This window comes from Dermacentor albipictus, chromosome 5 (genome assembly GCF_038994185.2).
Source record: "Dermacentor albipictus isolate Rhodes 1998 colony chromosome 5, USDA_Dalb.pri_finalv2, whole genome shotgun sequence".
Taxonomy (NCBI): domain Eukaryota; kingdom Metazoa; phylum Arthropoda; class Arachnida; order Ixodida; family Ixodidae; genus Dermacentor; species Dermacentor albipictus.
In genome coordinates, this window is record NC_091825.1 from 150977621 (window position 1) to 150998092 (window position 20472).

Consider the following 20472-nt stretch of genomic DNA (forward strand, 5'->3'; position numbering starts at 1 on the left):
AACTGTTCTGCTTTGGAAAGAGGGCAAGAAACACGTACAAGATAAGTGACCATGAGGATAGAGGGAAAGGGCCGAAAAAAAAAGAAAAAAAAACGACAGGAAGGGTTACTCAGAGTCTACGTTACGCCCTAGCGCGTATACGTTTAGCACAAATTGCTCCGTCTGCACATGTACACAAGCATGTTAACGCGGAAAAACCATTCAGTGCTTTAACTTTCTGCCCACGGTATCAGCTTTCGCCACTGTACCCTAGGCGAGCGAAGTCCGATGTTGGACCTCAGCCATAATGATTGCTAGAGTGCCAACTAGGTGCTCGCTCTGACGCTGCGTCATCCCTGTAGATAGACGAACCAAACGCCGCACTCACCCCTAGAACGGAGGTCCTTGTCAGCCATGTCTTCCGACTTGGCCGTCTGGTAGTCCACGGCAGTCTGAAGCTTCTTCAGCGAGGCTCCCTGCTGCTCATGTTCCAGTAGATATTTCTGCCGGTAAGAAATGACGAACGTCAGTCAAAGTGGCCTCACTTACCTAAGACAACATTACTGCTTTATGTGACCAAGTGCAGTAGGCAACAAAAGTTTGCGAGACGGGGAATTTGCAAGAAAAGCCAAATTCCCGCAATGCCTGAGCACGTAGTCTCGAATGTTCCAGTGTGCGTAGGTCGCAAAGGCGACCTACGCACAGTGATCTATTAAATTAGGAGCGTCATGCCTCAACTGAGGGAACATTCATTGATGTTGCTAGTTGGGCCCGTTGGTGTCCCATTAGTACAGATTACGCAGGGCGTTACGAACAAAACCAACACAAATTTACATTTGCTGTAGAACACGTATCCCGCAAGCTTTTGCGGCCGATGGTACGCTGCAAACACCACCTTTCTCAAGTACCCATAGGGCAGAGTAGCAGACTAGGTCAAGTCTATCTCAAGCCGTGACCTCTCCACTCCACCGATTCTTTTGACTGAGAGGCCGTGCAGTGCGAAAGTTCACAAGAAAAACAAACTGCTCAAAAGAGAGAACTGCATTCGCAAGCACCACAGGGGAGAAAGGGGAGGCATTTGCTTTTGTACTAATTACTGTTCATCGAGGCAACATCCCAAAAGAGCAGTCATGGAATGTTGAGAGCACACTGGCAGTCTAATGCAATACTTTCAGTCTATAACCCCCAACTGATCAAACTGATTAGATTGTTAGTGAGTAGAGACTGAGGAACATGCAGACGGGAGCCACTTCACGATTCGAGCTAAGAGCATGCAGCAACAAGCAACAAGAAGGCAAGAACAATCTTCACATACAATCACTCAGCTACCTACGCAGCACCTTCACAATAAATGCACAAATCAAAAGACAGCGTAACGAAGCGTGAAAATGTGAAAGTAAACTCAGCAAGGAAAACGAAAGTCTCTATTGCGTCACATGGATATACACAGGGTGTCCCTGCTAACTTTAGCCAGAGCTTAAAAATATACAGACGCACTCCAAGACGACGCGACCAAATGCATGTTGCTGACTATTGTATGAAGTAAGTCACACTATATTTTGTATTTACCTTAATTGAATGATTAGACAAGATTAATTAACCAACTTCTGAAGCAATTAAGATGAGCAAAAAAAGTCCAATTATAAATTTGTAGAGTGATTTGCAAAACGTCCGATAAACATTTTCGACCTTTCTATCTATTAAGTATTAGTTTTTTTCCGCTTAGTGCAGATGCCCGCAAATTAAAAAAAAAGATACCACTTTACATGAGGGCTTGCGCGCCCCGATTGTAGTGCTCCCAAACGTTCCCCGTACAGACAGCTATAATAGCATTTATCCGGGTGTGCTGAAGGTTAAAAGACGACAGGGCAACCGGTATCGCAGCGCTAGCGATAACGGTTGGTGGCGTAAATCGCAAGGGTAACGCCTGAGTCGCTGCCCTGCCGCTTTTTAAGCGGCAGCAGACCCAACTAAATGCTATGTTAGTTTGTACACGGAACGTTTGGGACCACTGCAATCACTGCGCGCAAGCGCGCATATAACGTGTTTTTTTTTTCATGGTAATTTGCAGTAAGCGAGGGAAAAAAACAATATTTGATATATAGAAGGGTCGAAACTGTTTAACGGACGTTTGCAAATCTCTCTACAAATTTCGAATTTTTTTTGTTCAACTTTATTGCTTCAGCAGTTGGTTAAATAATTTTGACTAATTATGCCCTTAGGCAAAATACAAAAAATAGTGTGACTTACTCCAAACAGTCAGCAACATGCACTTGGTCGCGTCGTCTCGGAGTGCATCGGCATATCTTTAAACTGACTGAAGTTACCTGGGACACCCTGTATGACGAGCAACGGTGACCAACCTTTGTTCACGCTCAGATATTACGTCCAAAAGATCATTGCAAACGTGCCAAATTGAAACAACTTCCTTTTGAAAAATACGTTGTTCAGGCGCGCTAATTCTCTCTCCCTTTTTCGCTCTTTCTCTTTCTTTATTCTCTTTGGCATAGCATGCTGTTACACACTAAACAATACTGGCACATGTAAAAAAAAAAATACACGCAAGAATTTATTAATGGAAGCAGCGTTTCGTTTCCTTTCTATATTTTGCTCGATTGGAGCTAACTCCATTAGCTAACTAGCCGACACAGGATACTCGTGAAATTGCAGCCAATCTCCTCAGTGCAGTAAAGCACGGAAGCGAGAAAAATCGCGTCCAACAAAACGGCAACGGCCTAATAGCGCGCGCAACCCAGCCATTCACCGCAGCTCGCTATGCACCTTGACAGGCAGGCGCATTCGCGGGACACATCGGGCGCAAGATCGATAGGCCTGTCATCGCTGCGCGTGTCGCCCTCTCATCGCAATGCAGCACGCGCTGGTTCCCCCCAAACCAGGGCTCCGGCTGAGCGCCGCCGCCGAGCCGCGCAAAACCAGTGCTCCAACGCAACGCTCGACGACAATGCTGCGGACGCACAATGGACGACCTCGGCTGCGGGCGAACGTCGGGTTGCGTAACGGCGCGATCCACGCCCCCCTCTTCACCGGTGTGCACCGGTTTAATTAAACACGCGCGACGGCGCCTGAGGCGTCAACTGCCGGCTCCATTCCGGGTCGTAAATTGAGTGGTAAACGAGTCGAGCAGCGCATAAAGACAAAGAACAGAATTCAGCGGCAATTAAGCGGTAAATGAGAGAGAAATGCGTTAGAATTACGTCGCACCTCTCTGTGAGGCCTCGGATGTATGATTTAAACCGCGTTCATCACATAGCAAAATAATGTTCAGTAGCGCAGTCGACATAGGTGCTGCTGATCGTGGTCCTGAGCAGACAGACCACTGTCAGTTGTAGTATATATATATATATATATATATATATATATATATATATATATATATATATATATATATATATATATATATATATATATATATATATATATATATATTCCCCACTCTGACACTGCTAATGCTAAGGATTTAATAAAGCACAGCCAACTGCAATGGTGTGCAATCGAAAAATATATTGTACTTTGCGGAAAAAAGGCGGCCGACGCGCGCGAGAGAAGCAGCTGTTGATCACCATCATGACCTGACAAACTCTGTGGCGCATATACCGCATCGGCCAAAAGATGAATAACAGTGGTATACACCTGCCGATATATTCATCCCTTTAATGCAAACGTTCCTCTGGAGCTGGAAAACACGGAAACAAGCGTTCTCACCGGTAACCATTAGTTGCTCACCGACAAGTCACCAAACTTCCAAAAGCGCGCTATGACCGAAGTTACTGATGAACAATGCGAAAAATACATAGGGGAGCAATCAAGAAACTTTCCACAACAACAGTAGTGTGATGCTCAAATCGTCTCGTATAATTCGAGCTTTGGGTGTCAACTAAGCTTACCGCACCAAGTGAGCGATTGGCGTGAAAGCACAAAAACTGTACGAGAGCTCCCTGGGCGCCTCGGCAACGCCACGTCACGCCCTCCGCCAAAGCACCGCAGAAGCTGCAGCGCGTGCCTGTCCAGAGAGGAGGTGCTCTCTCTCCCACCGGTGGAAAAGTCGACGTGGACGATAGCTGTGCTCACTGGGAGCCAACGTTTGTTCGAACAAAACAAAGCGAAGTTACCTCAGGACGTCACTTGCGCTGCCTACGCTGCCCAGTTATACGGAAGCACATCGTTTACCACCTTTTCCCGGTGCGCGCATAGCAAACACGCGCCCAAGTGCTTTTTTTTTCTCGCAATTATAGTTTGTGTACACGAGAGCACGAACATAAAACGTAAGCGAGCTTTCTTGGTCCCGCAAGACAGTACAAATTCCAATACGACGGTAGGACGGAGAGCTCAATTTCCGTCTCACATGGCTCCTGAAAAGTGCGTAAGGAGCTCGACTCATCGGAAGGACGCTAGCAGTAAACAAGAAAAAAATGTCATGTCCTCAACCTCTGACTACCTCGTTTTCTAGTGTGACAAAGGAGACCCAACGCTGCGAGCCCTAAAATTCCATGCCAAATGGCGTCAAACTCGGCAACAGGCGATGAACACTTATGCTGCTTAATACACGTACGCCCGGTGTACGGAAACATTCAGCTCGCGACGCTATTTCCTGTATTTTCCAAGCGGCTTAATTCACACTCTTATCCCGTAACAAACAATATTAAACATGGAAAGACTAATGCTGTTTCAAAATCTAAAAATATGCGAAGAAAAAACATAATGAAGAACAGCACCAAACGAACACATGTGTACAGTCGAGAGAACCTTATAACTCCAAACTACTGCCTTCCCCTCAAACGACTTCCGCGTGCGCAAATTAAACATCCCATATGACCAAGAACAGCAGCTACTACGCAGGACCGTGTGTATCTAATTGCCATAAGTCAGCCGCGCGTAATTAGATGCGGCGCGGACCGTAAGCGCGTTCCGCCACGGCGCTGGAATCCCATGCGTCCGCCCGTTTTTCGGGACTGGAACGCGAAGAGGAAACGAAGGGACAGCGACTGGAGGGAATTTGAAAGCGCCCCCTTTCCCTTCATCAAGAATTAAGGATGGCTGGGGAAGAAGAGGGAAACCCGCGAAGGCGTAGATATTTATATTCATCCTCACCCAAAGAAACGAAGAGATTATACGCAAGATCGAGAATTACGTGAAAAAAGAAAGCCTCGCATTCCTTACGCTAGAAGAACGGACGGTTGGTAAAAGAGGTTTTTCTTATGGAAAGGGGAGGTATTTAAAGATAGGAAAGGGAAATAAGCTTTTAAACTAAGGAGACGAAGATTCTCCCCCCAACCCCTCGCAACGGAGGCTGAAGCGAGGACATGAAAAGATAAAAGATATGTATACATATATATATTTATACGCTGAGCTTATACGGAGAGAGACATATTCTTCCTGCCGGAGGAAACGAAGGGACGGCTAAGACGAGGCAGAAACTTATGGGACTGGAGAGCCAACATCCCCCGACTCGCTGGAGTTTCCGGCAGCGAAGGCTACAAATTACGCGACCGTGGCTGGCGCCCCCTACGGGTCAGAAATTTACGGCGCCGCGTTTAGTAACGCACCCTTCGGCGTTAGGATGGAACGCGCGAGAGATTTCCATTACCGCGAAGGCAATGAGGCGGCGAATTCAACGCTTTAACTGAGGCGGCGAGTTTAGCACCGCCGCTCATCTGTCTATGGCAACGAAAGAAGGCAGTCGTTCATTGTGGATGACAGTGAACAACACAACATATTGAAAATCGGTCGAAACAAATTCTGTGGTCCACGAGACGGCATCAGAATTCATCGCAGGGAAATTTATCTCAAACACAAGATAAGCAAACTTCCTATACATGAGAAAAACATTATTGGCGTTTCATGAACCCAACGCGGCTCCATCGTTAGACTGTTCGACAAACTAAGCTATAATTGAGATAGCACAAGGTATCGCTGCATTGAATTAAACTACAGCACGAAGCAATTGAATACTAAACAATCTGCTGAAATAGTGAACTCAGTGAAAATTTGCTTTAAAACGAACTCCTCTTCTTCATCAAGCTTTCTCCCACAGGAGTTTTCCGCACACTTCGTTGTGTTAATGCTGGGTTTGCCTATTAAAATAGCTCTGAATAAATAGTCCGCTACCTTTCGAGTAAATTAGCAGTAAACACTACCACCATCGAACGCGACCGCCTTAAGCACCGCGTTGGCTTCCACAATAGTGCGGGCACAACACTGAAACGCGTCTGAATATAAACCGACTTTGTTGGAACGCTGGATGAAGTTAAACTGTCAGATAACTCAGCGGCTAAGGTGGCTTCCGTAAGGTCCCTTCCATAAGGCTAAATATTGGTACATTCCTTTCCGTATGCGGCAAACAGCTGTAAGGCTCAATTACCATTACTTAAAGTTACCGCCGTTTAAAATTAACGGTGAAGAACGGCCTAGCTTTCAGGAGCAGTTAAAGCAAGTGGTGCTGGTAGAACCTAAACTGCAGTGTTAAGAGGAAACTTTAGCTCGCACCCAACTCCGATGCGGCCTATTCAAATCTATGTAAAACGCAAAAACGCTTTTCCGAGATAACCCCTTGACCGATTTTAATGAAATTTGTTGCATTTGAGAGAGAGAGGTAAATTCTAGTGACTGTTGGAAGCGGAATTTCGATTTAGGGTCTGAATTTTGTTTAAAGAACTTTCAAAAATTCGGAAGTTCGAAAAAAACAGACGAGCGAAGTTTATACTTTAATAGCTCTGCATCAAGAACAGTTATCGCGGTTATGTAAACGGCATCCATTATATCATTCAAAGAGGACAAATTCGATATGCCAATTTATATCTTACGTGAATTTGTTACGTTATGTACAAGGGTTCTGAAAAAGCTGTGTTTCCATATGACTGAACTTTTTTTTAGATTCATGCGCAACATTTTAAATTTGTCCGCTTTAGATGTACTATCATATGCAATCCATAAAATTGTGATATCATGTTTCCTGGCTGAGAAACAGAGTTGTAAACTTGATAGTTTCGGTTTCGGAAAATTTCTATTTTTGCCAATTTTTAATAACAATTAACAACCTTAATCAAAAATTCGAAACGAACAGTCACTAGATTTTAAGTTTTTCTTTTAAATGCAACAAACCTCGCCAAATTTTGTGCAGTGGTTACTGACAAAGACGAATTCTCCTTTTACATGTATTTAAACAGGAGCACCCGAGCTAAAACTTCCTCTTAAAGGGACACTAAAGAGAAACAATAAATCAGTTTAGACTAATGAAGCATTGTTTGAGAACCCTGCAGGCAGTCATTTTAAAAACATAGTTTGATTATTAGATGAGAAAATGAAGGTCCAAGTATCAGTTATTGAATTTCGCGCCGAAACCACAGCGCAGGTACGTCAGCGTGACGTCAGGGATTCCAAAGTACGTTTTCGCATTTGGGCCGCGTTGGCTGAATAAAGGTTCCTGAAACTTGCCATGTTTAATATTTGGTTCCTTTAGAACACAATGTAGTCAATCTGTACCGCCATATATAATTAGTAGGCCCTAGAAGACGCCATCAAAATCCAAGACGTCACGGCCCCCAGGTTCGGGAACTTAAGTAGGCGTCGCCACCTGTATTTCGTTCTTGCGCTTTTTCTGGCTTACCAGACGTCTTATCGCTGTGAGAGTGGTGTTTCTGGTGTTGTAGAAGGGTAGTTTAATGATGCAGAAGAAATCCTTTTTCACTTTAGTGTCCCTTTAAGGTCTCGTGTTACCGCCGAGAGTTACTGTGAGGAAACGCAAAATTTGATATTATACAATAACTACTCGTCTTGAGCAAACATGCTTTAGTAGATTAAAATGAAGATAAATGTCGTGGAAGTCATTATAGCCAGCTGTTGTGAGAAGCTTGTTGCATCACGGCAGATATCACATGCTTTTGTTATTCACGTGAGCTACCACTGCAAAGTGTAGTTCCGCGCATGCAAAACTCGCAGTGGCCTGGTCTGAGCTCCTTCGGCTGGCACTGTGGCGTTACCTTCGAGAAATATATTGTCGTCTAGGAAATAAGCTCTTTAAATTATATTTTCGCGAACGAAGACTTCGTAAAACATATTTGAGACAACACTCATAAGTATGCAAGCATAGGGAACTTGGGCAAACAAACGGAAGCGCTGTAGAATGCACCCGGACACCGCCCAAACTGTAGCAGACGACAGGCGCGAGTCCATGCCCTGACGTCACGCGAGCGGCGCTCTCAGCGCCCCATGTAGGTAGTTATCGGGGCTAATACAAATGCAAGCGATGTCTAGAGCTACATCGACACACTGTACATGCGTGCAAGAAGATGCAAGCGCCGCCAATCACAAGTCACCTGCTGCAAAGCCGGGGAATTGCACATTTGCCGAAGGGTAAGATTCGCACGTGCTCTACGTTCGTGTGTTCCCTTTAACAGAGCAGTGCACTGTAAATATCAGTGCGAAGACCAGGAGTAATCTCACTTCTATCGGCAGTCGCATATTTAAGTTGAAATTTAGGCGCGGCGTCACCTAACACACGGCATACAGCCGTTCGGGCAGCATTACAAGTTCAGCGAGAAAGCTTGAAATCGCATAATGCCGACATCGCTACCAAACACGAGCAACAAAAGTCGTCAAAATGCGGCATGTCCAAGAATAACAGCGACAACTACGACAAGAAAACGCAAATTGCTATTACTTTTCCCGCAGCTTCGGAAAGCGACGACATTCGCGATTCACTCGCAGAATAGTCTAGTGGGACGTCTCTGCAGGCACTTAGGGACCACGAGAGAGAGAGCTTGAAAAACCTGTCGGCACGTAAGATGTAAGGAAAGCATCCGGCTGGGACAAAACAGAAGGAAAGCAAGAAAGATTCGAAGAGGCGGGAAAGGCCGACGAATTTCTTATAACGTCTTGAGAGAACTCTAATGCACTTCGCGACAGGCGGCCGAAGAATTACTGACCTTTCGTCGTCGGCGACCCAGCCGTGATAAAAGATAGGCACCCTTTCACCCTACCCTTCCCCTTTCCATTAGGAGGCGCTGAAAGTGTTCAACGCGCATTTGAAAAGAAACGGGAGACGAGGGTGGGCCTGCAGCAATCGTAATCACAATAATAATCTCAATAATAATCGCGAGCAAAGAAGAGCAGCGCCCCGCAAAACACCGATTGGGGATAGTCGCGAATACAAGAAAACGTAAAATGAAACAACGGTGAAAACTTCCCGGTTTGTCGAAAACTAAGAGAAATCTGACGTCACTGTTTCGACCCGACCAGCCAGTGCCGATTCCTCGTAGCTCATTCCGAAGTAGTTTTCTTTTTAGACACTTCGCGCATCTATTAAACTTGTCTCGGGAGCAAATTCGCCAAAGAAAAGCGCGAAAGAGACACACTCTTTAATCCGATAAATTCGAATACGAAGACAGAGTACTGCACAGTAGAAAAGGAAGTGACAATGCGTTTGAGAAACGTCACAGTTAAGTATTCCGAATAAATTGACAGAAAGAAAGGGGGAGGCTGCAATGCCTTTTCACTATATTTAGAGAAGCTGCAACTCAATTGTTCCAGACGTGTTACGACGAAAATAGTTGAAGACAGACGGAAGGTATCCACTGGATCAAAAGGAAGGCGTATTAACCTAAAAAAAAATGAACCAAAGATGCCACATAGATTATTACTTATCAGATCCACTCGTAACTCAAGACACGGAAAGCTATGACATTCAGGAACAGCTATGACAATATAGCGGCTGTCTCTTTAGCACGTGCCAGCGGCACGGTAAATCGACAACGTACAATTTTAAGCTTCACAATGCACCCAAAATTAACCCCACCTAAAAGGCCTCTCCCCGAACATCTCGAACAGACAACCTTTTTCACACGGTTTGCAGTGGGCTTGCTTTCTAGCTTGCGAACTTCGACTGTGAACTTGTGGCTTACGTGTTCTTGAGTGCGTTTAAGCATGAAATGATTTTAGCTCCCGTTGTCGGCGACCTTCAAGTGACCTTCAGCCAAAAGCCAGAGCCGTTATCCGGGAATTCAAACGAGAACATTCAGGCAAGTTACAAGAACAAAACGAGATCATCCGGGCAACTAGTCAAAACTTAAGAAAATGCGCTCTCTAGGCCCCAATCCCTAGTACAGGACCTCATCACATACGCTAGTCACTGCCCAAACAAGTTACAAAAGAACCTTGCTTCCGAATTGTTACTAATGTTTGCTCGCAATATCACTCAAGCTGTACCTTCTAGTACGCTGAGGTTTATTTATCATTTCCAATAGCGACATTGAAAAGGCAGATACAGAGCATCATACCCGTCATTTTCATCTTTTGGCGCCAGCGGTCCGTGAGTTCCGCGGCGCGGGTATTGCGTCGCCTCGAGAGATGGTGCCACGCTGCGTGGCGCCTCCTTCAAACGCATCTACCCGCCGCGGTGGCTTAGAGGCTATGGTGTTACGCTGCTAAGCACGAGGTCACGGGACCAAATCCCGGCTACGGCGGTCGCATTTCAATCGAGGCGAAACGCAAGAACGGCCGCGTCCCGTACATCGGGGGCACGATAAAGATCCCTTGGTGGTCAAAATTAACCCGGAGTCCCCCACTACGGCATGCCTCATAATCAAATAGTGGTTTGGCACGTAAAACACACAGAATTCAATTAAATCTTCTAGCTAGGCAGCGCGCTCTGTCTCCCTGGCGTCTTTCGCAGCCTGTCGCGTTGCCTTCAGCCGATATTCTTCTTCTAGCTGGGCAGCGTCCATACAAACCAGTGCACAGTATATGGCGTGGTGCGGTGTGGCGAGTTGGGGTGTGCCGTTGCGAACATGCACTACACCCATTTTAAGATTGTGGCTCGTATCATTGCCAACCAATCTTCTATGCCGGTTGCCTTTTCATACTTACATCTACTCTTGATTACGGAAGAGCCAGGAATTTATTTTTTATTGCTATGGCTTTCTTTCTCTTAGGGCGTTCCTCTTATGCACGATGTAGCTGAGGAGCAGACGACATCTCCTTAGATACATTTAATTAAAAATAAGGAAAGATAACGCGGTGGGCTTCTGGGTGCGGAAGCGTTGTTGGATCAGGAGTGGCGCTGTTTCTCAGCACGCACTGCATAATGAAGAAGTTGCTGACACTTGCGCTTCTCGACTCCAAAGACATAACGGCAGGGGCGGTGGACGGTCGACTATTCACAAGCGACGATTACAGGCTGCCTTCATATCGCAGCCTGGCGACAGTGAAGCCCGTATAAGGTATCACTGACCAAGTGGAGTCAATAGAAAAAAAAAGCCGCAGTTTCACCGGAAAGGCGAAGCATCCATTGCGATAGCAAATTAGTAGCCAGCTATACGAAGCAAGGAAAATAGTTTTATCGGCCGTATAAACGTGGAAACATTCGCTTACTAACTGAATTAACAAGCATGAGGTCAGCACGCACAAGCAATAACGAACACATCACACTCGATGAGTGCGCACACTCGTTGTCAAAGCGCTGGTGTAAGCAAGCGCGGCACCAGCAGAGAACGAAGTGACCTTCGTGCCGTCTATCGCTTCAACCAAGAGCGGCTAGAAGACAGCGCTCGCAAAGGTATGAGCCGTCTACAGATCCCTTTCAAGATACGGCGCGCGCGGCCGTGCAAAGTATGCACTCGTTGGCGGAGTAGAAGACATACCTTCCCCCTCCCCTTCCTCCCGCGCCGCCTCCCCACTTTCCTCCGTATATGGCGCGCTAGATTGAGCCGCTATTATCACTTCCTCTTGCGCCCGGTCGCGAAATGCGCAGTTGCTGCCGCAGCACGACGCCCGCCCCCTCCTTCCCTCTCATTCCCTCACGGCCTTTCGCGCGGCGGAAGACGGCGCGTTTGCTCTCCGCTTTCTTCCTTCGCGCGCTCCAGATCGCGCCGCGATCGTTCGCTTCCCTCGCGTGCTTTCGAAACGAAAGTTTCCACAAGCAGCGCTTGAGAAGTGCGACTTAACGGCAGAAAAAGCCATTTAAATTTTGTCTTAACAACACCCGCCTGCAGCTTATCGCTGTGTCATGCAATACTGCGAATAATAGTTTCCGCAGACTTTGTTTGTATCTATTTTTTCACACATCCACACACACACACACACACACACACACACACACACACACACACACACACACACACATATATATATATATATATATATATATATATATATATATATATATATATATACTAAGCTGAGCAAAATGTTCTATCTTCGTTCACTTCTCCTTAAAGCGACTTTCGTTTGCAAAGTCCTCTGGCAGGAAGAACCACACGAGGCTTTTATTTTAATTTTCTTTTACATAAAAGCCGGGGAAAGTAATCATCGCTGCACAAGTAAGCAAACATCAACTACGCGGCGGGTCTCAATATGTCCCCGGGGGCACAAACTAAAAGAGCGAAGCGATGTAAGATATACATATTACCAACACCGTTCTCCTTTTTGGTAAAACGTTCAAAACAGAACAAAAGAAATAGCTTTCAAAACAGATATACAAAAACAACTCGGACACTTCCCCCTTCTCCCTCATAATGTATGCGCACGAACACGCCCGAACAGACACACATATCACACTATGTGCGCGCGACGTAAGCGATCACGGACGTAGCCCACGCAAACGTAGGACGCAAACAAAATAGAATAAACAAATGCGCCCGGAAGAGTCGCTGCCCACGAACGGAGACAGCCGTAGAAAACGCGGTAGCCGCTCACAGAGCACGACAACAACACGACACGGCACAAATTGATGCGCGCTAGCACAAAACGACAAACGAACGGGATATGCGAACCACAAGAGACAAAAAAAATAAACAAAGAGAGCGAAATGAAGCATAAACATTTCAAAAATGGAGAAAGAAACACAGAAACGCCGCGCGAGGATACAGCAAAGCGCTAGATGCGCGTATGTGAGTGTGCCTCGGGTCAGCATCAGAGGAGAAGAAAGACCACGAGAGACGTGACTACAAATCGCGCGGCGGTCGCAATTTGGCTAAAGCGAGCGCATGGGCCGCGGCGGCAGGAGGCACGTCATTGGCGCTGACCCGCCAGCAGCGACACGTCTCCCCTTTCCCGTCTCCCCTTTCCCGAGGGTAAAGTTGCCAGCTTTACCCTCGACGCCGAGGCGCGTCGCGGTCCCAGAGAAAGGAAGCGGGCGCACTCGCACAAGATGTATGTTCCACAAATACGTCGGTGCGACCCGTCCATCACATTGTACAATCATCTAAGCGATTACGGAGAAACCGGCAAACGAGACGGTCAATTCATAAACAGGAAAGTCGTTGAACTACAATAACGACCCGGCACTTTGTACGACAGACGCGCATTGCAGTTAAACATTCGCGCACTTCTTCCTTCGGCCTCCGCAAAAGCAAGCCCCGAAAATGTTCTGCCTTTGAATAAATGCTCCTTCCTGATTTTATTACGTTCATTTGCTGGCAACGTTGCCCTATGCGGTCTTCTCAGAAAGTTCCGCAGTTGAAGAAAAGAGATAGAGATTCCTATAAAGAAGAAAGGTGCAATAACTGTCTCATTTACGGTCCACACGACAGCGGAAGAAGTATTCGCAGAGAAATGAACCAGAAAGACGCTCGGTTGTCTAGCCTACTCAGAGGAAGGCGAGAAAGTAAAGCAGAAAACGAAAGAATAGGAAGTGCATGTTCACTGCTTGTTGTATGTTGATATATTGTTACCACTCCTGTCTTGGTCCTGATGTTGACCGACAGTATCTGTAAATAAAATGTTGTAGGCAGGCAAGCGTTCAGAGTGACTGCGCCGCTCTGCTGGTGGTTCCGTTTTTCAAGTCCGTACCAGGACGAATTTTTCACCTGTTGAAGGCTTTTCTCCCGAGGAAGCTCGCACGGGCTCTCCTCTATAGTTTCACAATACATTCTGCATGGTAGAGGTCAGCTTTTCCTTTCAGCCAATAACAATCGTATAGCCCGAACTTGCACATGGCAATCACAACACGAGAAAACTGAGCAGTGCGCACGGCAAACCGAAACAAGTTAACGATCAGCAATGTCCTCGTCCTTGCAACCAAAAATAATGTTCACTCCTCAATTGCCCATATGACAGCGGTGTATCCGACAGGTGTTTGCTCCAGCTCGCAGCTCATGAAAAACGACATGCTTCCGCTCCGGACAGGTGTGTACACGCGCGCCCTATTCGACCTGCCGCGCTTCCGCCGCCGTCGGTCGCCTATCGGCGAAGCCACGTGACTCGCTGCTCGTCCCTCCTCTCTCAGCCCAAGCAGCGATTGTGGGCTCCGCGCGCAGGCCATTATTTATGACCAAGAGCGCAGAATTCACGAAGGAACGAACGGAAACCGGGTCGAAGCGAAACAACCAGAAAACGGACAGCGCACGTCCACTACGACATCGCTGGACAGAGAGGACAACGGGAAAGGCAGGGGACAATTTAGCGTCTTCTGCCGAGCTAAAGCCATACAGCATTGTCGAAGCTATATAAATGGCTTCAGCTGGCCATCGTCGACAGATTGCACAGTGCAATCTGTCGTAGCCAAATATTTCGGAGCCTGAAGGTAAAAACAGTATTAGAGGACAGTAGAAAAAACACACGACGCTGTGTTTTTGTAATTATCAATATATTGAGCAGGAATGTGGCAATGTACTGTGTGTTGTACGAGAGTGTCTTAGGCCACTCGAGATCACCTTTCAGTTAACTAGTGACAATGCCATGCAATTTTTAGACCTACAGATTGTTGTAAATGACCATCAAACATGCTGATCTTATCATCCACGAGCCAACAAACCATTGCTCTCATTTCGTTCTTCGGACTGTAAGCTTAACGAGAGGTATCGTAAAGATGTGCTTAACTAATGCTCAAAAGAAATCATGCAAACACCTAATCAATATAAACTTCACACAATATGTGAAACGCCTTCGCGACTCTGGATACCCTAATGACATAATCGCATCGGCAGCTGAGGTTTTGCTGAAGCAAATTCAATCGAAAGTATCCTCGCCAGTGTGCCCTAATACAGATAAGAATAGGGTAGCAGTCATACCGTATATGCATGGATTGTCGCATCGCCTCAAGAAAATAGCACAACGCAATGACATTCCTGTTGCGTTTTCAGCAACCAACAAGTTAAGCAGTCTATGTAGAAAGGCCACACCATAAGGTAGAAAAAAGACGACATGCGAAAAGAATCACAGGATTATGCTAGTAGTGTGTGTAACAAGTGTCGTCTACCAGATACCCACAACCTGCGGAGCTTGCTACATCGGCCAGACCGGGCGATGCCTTAATGATAGGCTAAGAGGTCATAATAGCAATCTGAACAAGGAGCAGGCAGATGGTTTTCTTGCGCAGCATTGCAAGAGATTCCCCTGCCAGCCCCTATTTGAAGATACAATGATCCTAGGAAAAAAGTCTTAACGAGATGACCAGGCTCATCATTGAAGCATATCACATCGCCACCTTCGGTGGGTCTTGTATCACCTAACCATTCATGTCATTATCAGGAAAAGAGGTAGAATTTATGCGCATGGCATCAGTTTTAACACAAAGTTTCCATTCTGACTCGAGAGATGATACCAGGTTGCTCGGAGCACGTGCTGTATTGCAAGCGTGAGAAGGATATGTGTGTATGCTGTGATCCTGCAATACATACTCGTTGCTGAAAGTTAGCGCCAAACGTGTGTGTCGCCTGTGTTCTTCTTTTGTCCTGTTTCTGATGCGCTACGCGTTTTGTTTCCATCGTGATATACCAACAAGCCCAACGTGCAACTTTAGTTAGTCTACTATCGTCTTGGTCCTGTTTCTAGCGCATGGTTACCTTCAAGTTCCGAAATGCATGAAGCAGCCATATTCAACACGTTTATGCAGCTAAAAAAAATGTTCCTTATTTGACTAGCCAGTGGTTGTACAAATGGCTGGCAAGTGACTCTGTAGAATCTAGTCTGGAGCGACATTCACAACACTCTTGGACCAAAAAAAAAAAAAGGAAGGAGGGAGGGAGATTACAGCCATGAATACAAGGCAGCGCAGCTGAACGCAGCCCAAGATGGCCTCCAACGTGACGAAGCGAGTTATTTGCCATGCCCATTAACTATCGTGATTGGCCAGCGCACGGACGCAGGGATCTCATAGTCACTCAGTAAGAGCGACTATGAGATCTTTCTTTTTGGTCGATTTGCACTTTAGAATAAATAAATAGGGGAAAAGAAAAGAAAACGACGAACGAATGACATGAAATACCAAAGCAAAACGAAACGTGCCGAGTGAAAGTGCCAGACAGACAACGACGTCGCACTGCACGGGGAACAGAAAACGGGCAGCCACTTTGCACAATTGATTTCAGCCACCACCGAAATCATATCCCTGCGTATAGCTTCAACGTTTCACGGGGGAGGAGAAGAAGAGAGCGAATGAAAGGCAATAATATTTCACGTAAGAATAATGACAACGAGCAACAGCATGTCGAAAGTGCAACACGGTTAAGCACCTGCGAGAAATTTTTACATCGTCAAAGAGAGAAGAAAAACGAATTATGAACCAGAACACATAGTATCTCTACTTCTCGCAATGTGCAAAAAAAAAAAAATCTTGCTTAAAAGGGAATTTTAATCCGAAGTCAACCTTGGTTTCCTTTTTCAAACACACGTAAGACGCATATAAGCTGTGTGTGGGCAAACCACTTATTTAAATAAAAAATAAAAAAGGTAATGTGACTGACGGCCGCAGCATTTCAATTCGCACTCTCGAACGTTCTTAGAAAATTGGCAGAAATCGCAGGATCTTCGAGAAGGAATCAAGTGCCAAGTCTGTCATCATCATCAAAGATGTCATCAAAGATGATAACTTTCTTTGAACGTTTTTAATAAACGTTTTCGTAAGCCGTTTATAAAGATACTCAAAGCAAAACAGTTTTATGTCAAAGCACGATGAATTTATAAATTCTCTTCACGATATGATACACTAGGTTATATAACTTTTCCGAAAAAATGATTCCGCTCAGTTGAGCTTCTTTTGTGCAGATGCTTTACTCGATGTCATTGGTAATTTAACTCGGCACCCTGATAACGCTGCGAATCGAATCAAGCTTGAACTGCTCTCTGCTGTCCGCCAAATCAATTTCTTTCAGGTCGGAGAGACCTTTCGTAATATGCCTACAAGCGACGGCAGCTTACCGAATTTTGTGAAATACGCAGCATAGCTTCGCCGTTTCGTTCTATCGATAAAATAGAAGTTGACCATAAAAAAGAAGGAGACCATAAGCAGGCAATATTCGCTTTGCGATGGAAATAATAAAGAAAAGATAAGACGCCTTCCTACATCTGCTATCAACGATACAACTCCAGTGACAGAAGTCGTGTCGTGCGCATTCAAACTCAAAAATAAAAACAATGTACGCTGCGACGGCCACAGCCGAATGCAATTACCGCAAGGCGATGCGAGAAAAACAGAGGCACGCAGAAATTCCAAAAACCACGACACAGGTGTCTCCCTTAACAAGGGATCCCTCGTGGTTTGAAATGCAGTGGCTGAAATTGGGTGAACGCTTGTAATAGATACGCCGTTTCAGAAAAAGCGACGGTCCCGCTAGCGCCAACAAAAAGAGTGCCAGGCTTCCAATGCAGGATACAGGAAGACGAGACACGAGGCAAAATCGAGTACAAACGGAGGACCAAACATAAATCAGAGAGAGAGAGAGAGAGAGAGAGAGAAACGTGAAGCGCACCTATAACGTCGACAAAAAGAACTTACCAACAGGGCGTAGCGAACGCAATTTCGAAGTCTTCTGTGCTCGTCCTCGGACGAGATTTCGTGTCCGTCCAGAAACGCTTTCTGTGCGCGGAAGCCAACAACCCAGTGGGCAAGATAGAGAGAGCAGGAGGGAGGGAGAAAAAAATGGTAGTTTAAGGAGAAAAGCAAAATTCCAGAGGCTGAACACAGAACAGATTTCGCTTCTCTTTCAAACCCGGTCCGCACTCCACAAAGGCTTGACAGCGTAATCTAATCTCCTGTTGGTACAACGGGGCCACTCCGCGTAGCTTGAACGATAGGCTACCTCGAAGCGCCTTTCGTGCGGCACGGCCTCTCCGTAACAAGTGCTGAAAATGTGTGCACTTAAAGATTAGCGGCAGCCGCACACCGCCGCCGTAGCGTCTTTCGGCGTTGTTGGGCTGTGACAGAAGAAGCGTCCATGCTCGGCCCGTTACGACAGGCTCCCAACAAGGCTCGCTAAGCCCTCGGCGTTTACGGCAAGCGCGATGATATCTTGCACGCATTCCGCTTTCAAGGCTTCAAATTCCAGCAAACGGGCAAAGACAAGCTATCCGTACGCAGTGTTCAGTAATCACTGTTGATACTTTGAACACGGCTTCGTTGAACACCTAAGCTACAGGCGCTAGATGTAGGATAAAATGCGCGCGCTTAATACGAAATTTACAGCTGTAGTTTCCAGGCATATATACCTTAATTTACACGTGCGCTTATGTTAGGTCGCACACGAAATGGGCATTAAGTTAAGCTTACTCCAACGGCAAGAAAGAACTATGGCTATAGAGGTACACTGAGTACCAACAGGTGCGCATTTACATAAGTCGTGAAGACTATGGATAAGCGAACAAGCGTTAATCCATTCTCAGCAGATCCACCAGGCGGCGGATCGAGATACCTTAAATATTAACGCACAAAATAGACAATCAAGAAAAAAAGACGTCATGCCGGAGGACAAACAAATTTTTGAAACGAATGCACACCAGAAATAAAGACTTTTACGAAAAGCATACGTAAGATGCATAACAGAAAAAAAACCGCGAAGAATTGAACGCAACAAGACAAAATATATATAAATACAGAAGACAAAGGACGAAAACGATAATCTTATCACATGCTGCTCGGTGCTGTAATTTAACTTGCTCTGAACTATAGTGTAGGTAACGGGTAATCCCCGCCTAGACCATACAAAGGTACCGCCGTAAGAATCACGAGAATATGGAGCAGCACTGAATACTGAAGATACTGGACGATGCTTTTTGCTGGATCTAAGCTCATAATCGCAGAAATTCAAATGCAGCATTCAATGTGCCTTCATTACACCGAATCCAACAAGCTGGGCGACACCTGAAACTATACCTATGTAAGAGAGATCTCGAAGAAAAATATGAAGTTTCAGTAGGTATATCGTTGTTCTCTTTTTCTTTCTCTGTAATACAAGGTGTGCCCACAGAGTAAACCACCGTAAACGCCGGCTATCGAATCAAACGGACCTTTAGTTATATTGTTACGGGAGGGAAACGGCGTTTATTTCAAAAGGCCGGACAGCTTTGGTTCCGTTTGGCCTGATATGGTGCCTATGGGCATGGCTCAGCCCAGTACGAAGGATCGGCCATAAATCGGGAGGCAGTATATAGCAACTGCAACACGGTACTGGACATCCTTTTTTCTCGTCTTCACCCTGGCATTTCTGCCGTGGCTTCACCAGGCTCGACGCGCTGGAACAATACTTTGCCTCGACAGTGTACGCTGACCATAGTAAGAGTAAAAAACCAGCCGTTGGTCTAAAGGCAAGCTCGCTTATCCTCGCCACTACTACAGAAAACCGAACGAAGCCAAAATGGTGGCTACGACGCCAGTTACGGAACATGGCTGTTCAACCATAGCCGTGCCCTGATGAACGTTGTGCAGATATGCGGGAGTATGTTGAACGCGAACGCAGCAAAATGTTGACCTTCTCGCAATGCACGCGCTAAAAGTACCAAATCAACCAAAAGCTTCAAACAGAGGCGCAGTCAGGCGGAGAACCCATCAACATCTTCGCAAGACTCTCAAAATCGATGAGTCACATCAAACGCGTTTGTCTTAAGTTATGTCGCATGGTTCCTTCTTCCTCTTCTCTTTTTTTCAGTCTTTCAGACTAGGAAAGAAAGCGTACTACAGGAGGATTCAACCAAGGGTGAAAAGCCATTCGTTTTATTATCTGCAAATCCTGGTGAATAAGCATGCATGCATCGAAGCGACGCTGCGCTAATCCTCCAGGGTCTGGGATGTTCGGGCCCAAATCAAGAAAACCGGAGCGAAATAACGTAATCGACAAGAACGAGGAAAAAGAAAGCGAGACTAGACAAAGGGAAAGACGAACAACGTATCCGGTGTTCTTCTCTGCAAGGTACATTTGTTTCAATCAATCCTCGTTTCTTCTTCGCGAGCAGCAGTGCTCACCTCCAACACACACGACGAAGGGAGTGAATCGGCGATGAACGAAGACGCCGAATATCGTTGCTGCGCTCCTGGTTCACTAAAGAAGCGTGCAAGGCTGCGGGATCTGAGGCGCGCGGCGGCTTTCGCCCGCTATACCACAATCGTGTCGTCATTTCAAAACATTCAGCGTTGCGGACCCTTGAGTCCACGTAAGCCAAACACAAATCATATGCACGGAACGAGTTCTAAAGCAACGACTGGTAGGTAGACGTCGACCAGTCGAGTTCCGCTCTTAAGTGAAAGCGGGCTTGTCACTTCAGCCACTC

The 20472-nt window shown here is 46.1% G+C and overlaps 1 protein-coding gene across 13 annotated transcripts in view; it reads right to left on the minus strand.

Moving 5' to 3' along the window:
- The window catches only part of Dys (Dystrophin), a 488311-nt gene that overhangs the window by 165771 nt on the left and 302068 nt on the right, over positions 1-20472 (minus strand). For 12 of the 13 annotated variants that reach the window (XM_065448316.2, XM_070539180.1, XM_065448320.2 and 9 more), the window contains 2 exons: positions 17708-17788; positions 368-482 (listed from right to left, as the gene is read on the minus strand). In XM_065448316.2, the coding sequence (XP_065304388.2) occupies positions 368-482; positions 17708-17788 (196 nt within the window). The remainder of the gene's footprint in view (positions 1-367; positions 483-17707; positions 17789-20472) is intronic. The other variant, XM_065448315.2, reaches the window with a different exon arrangement.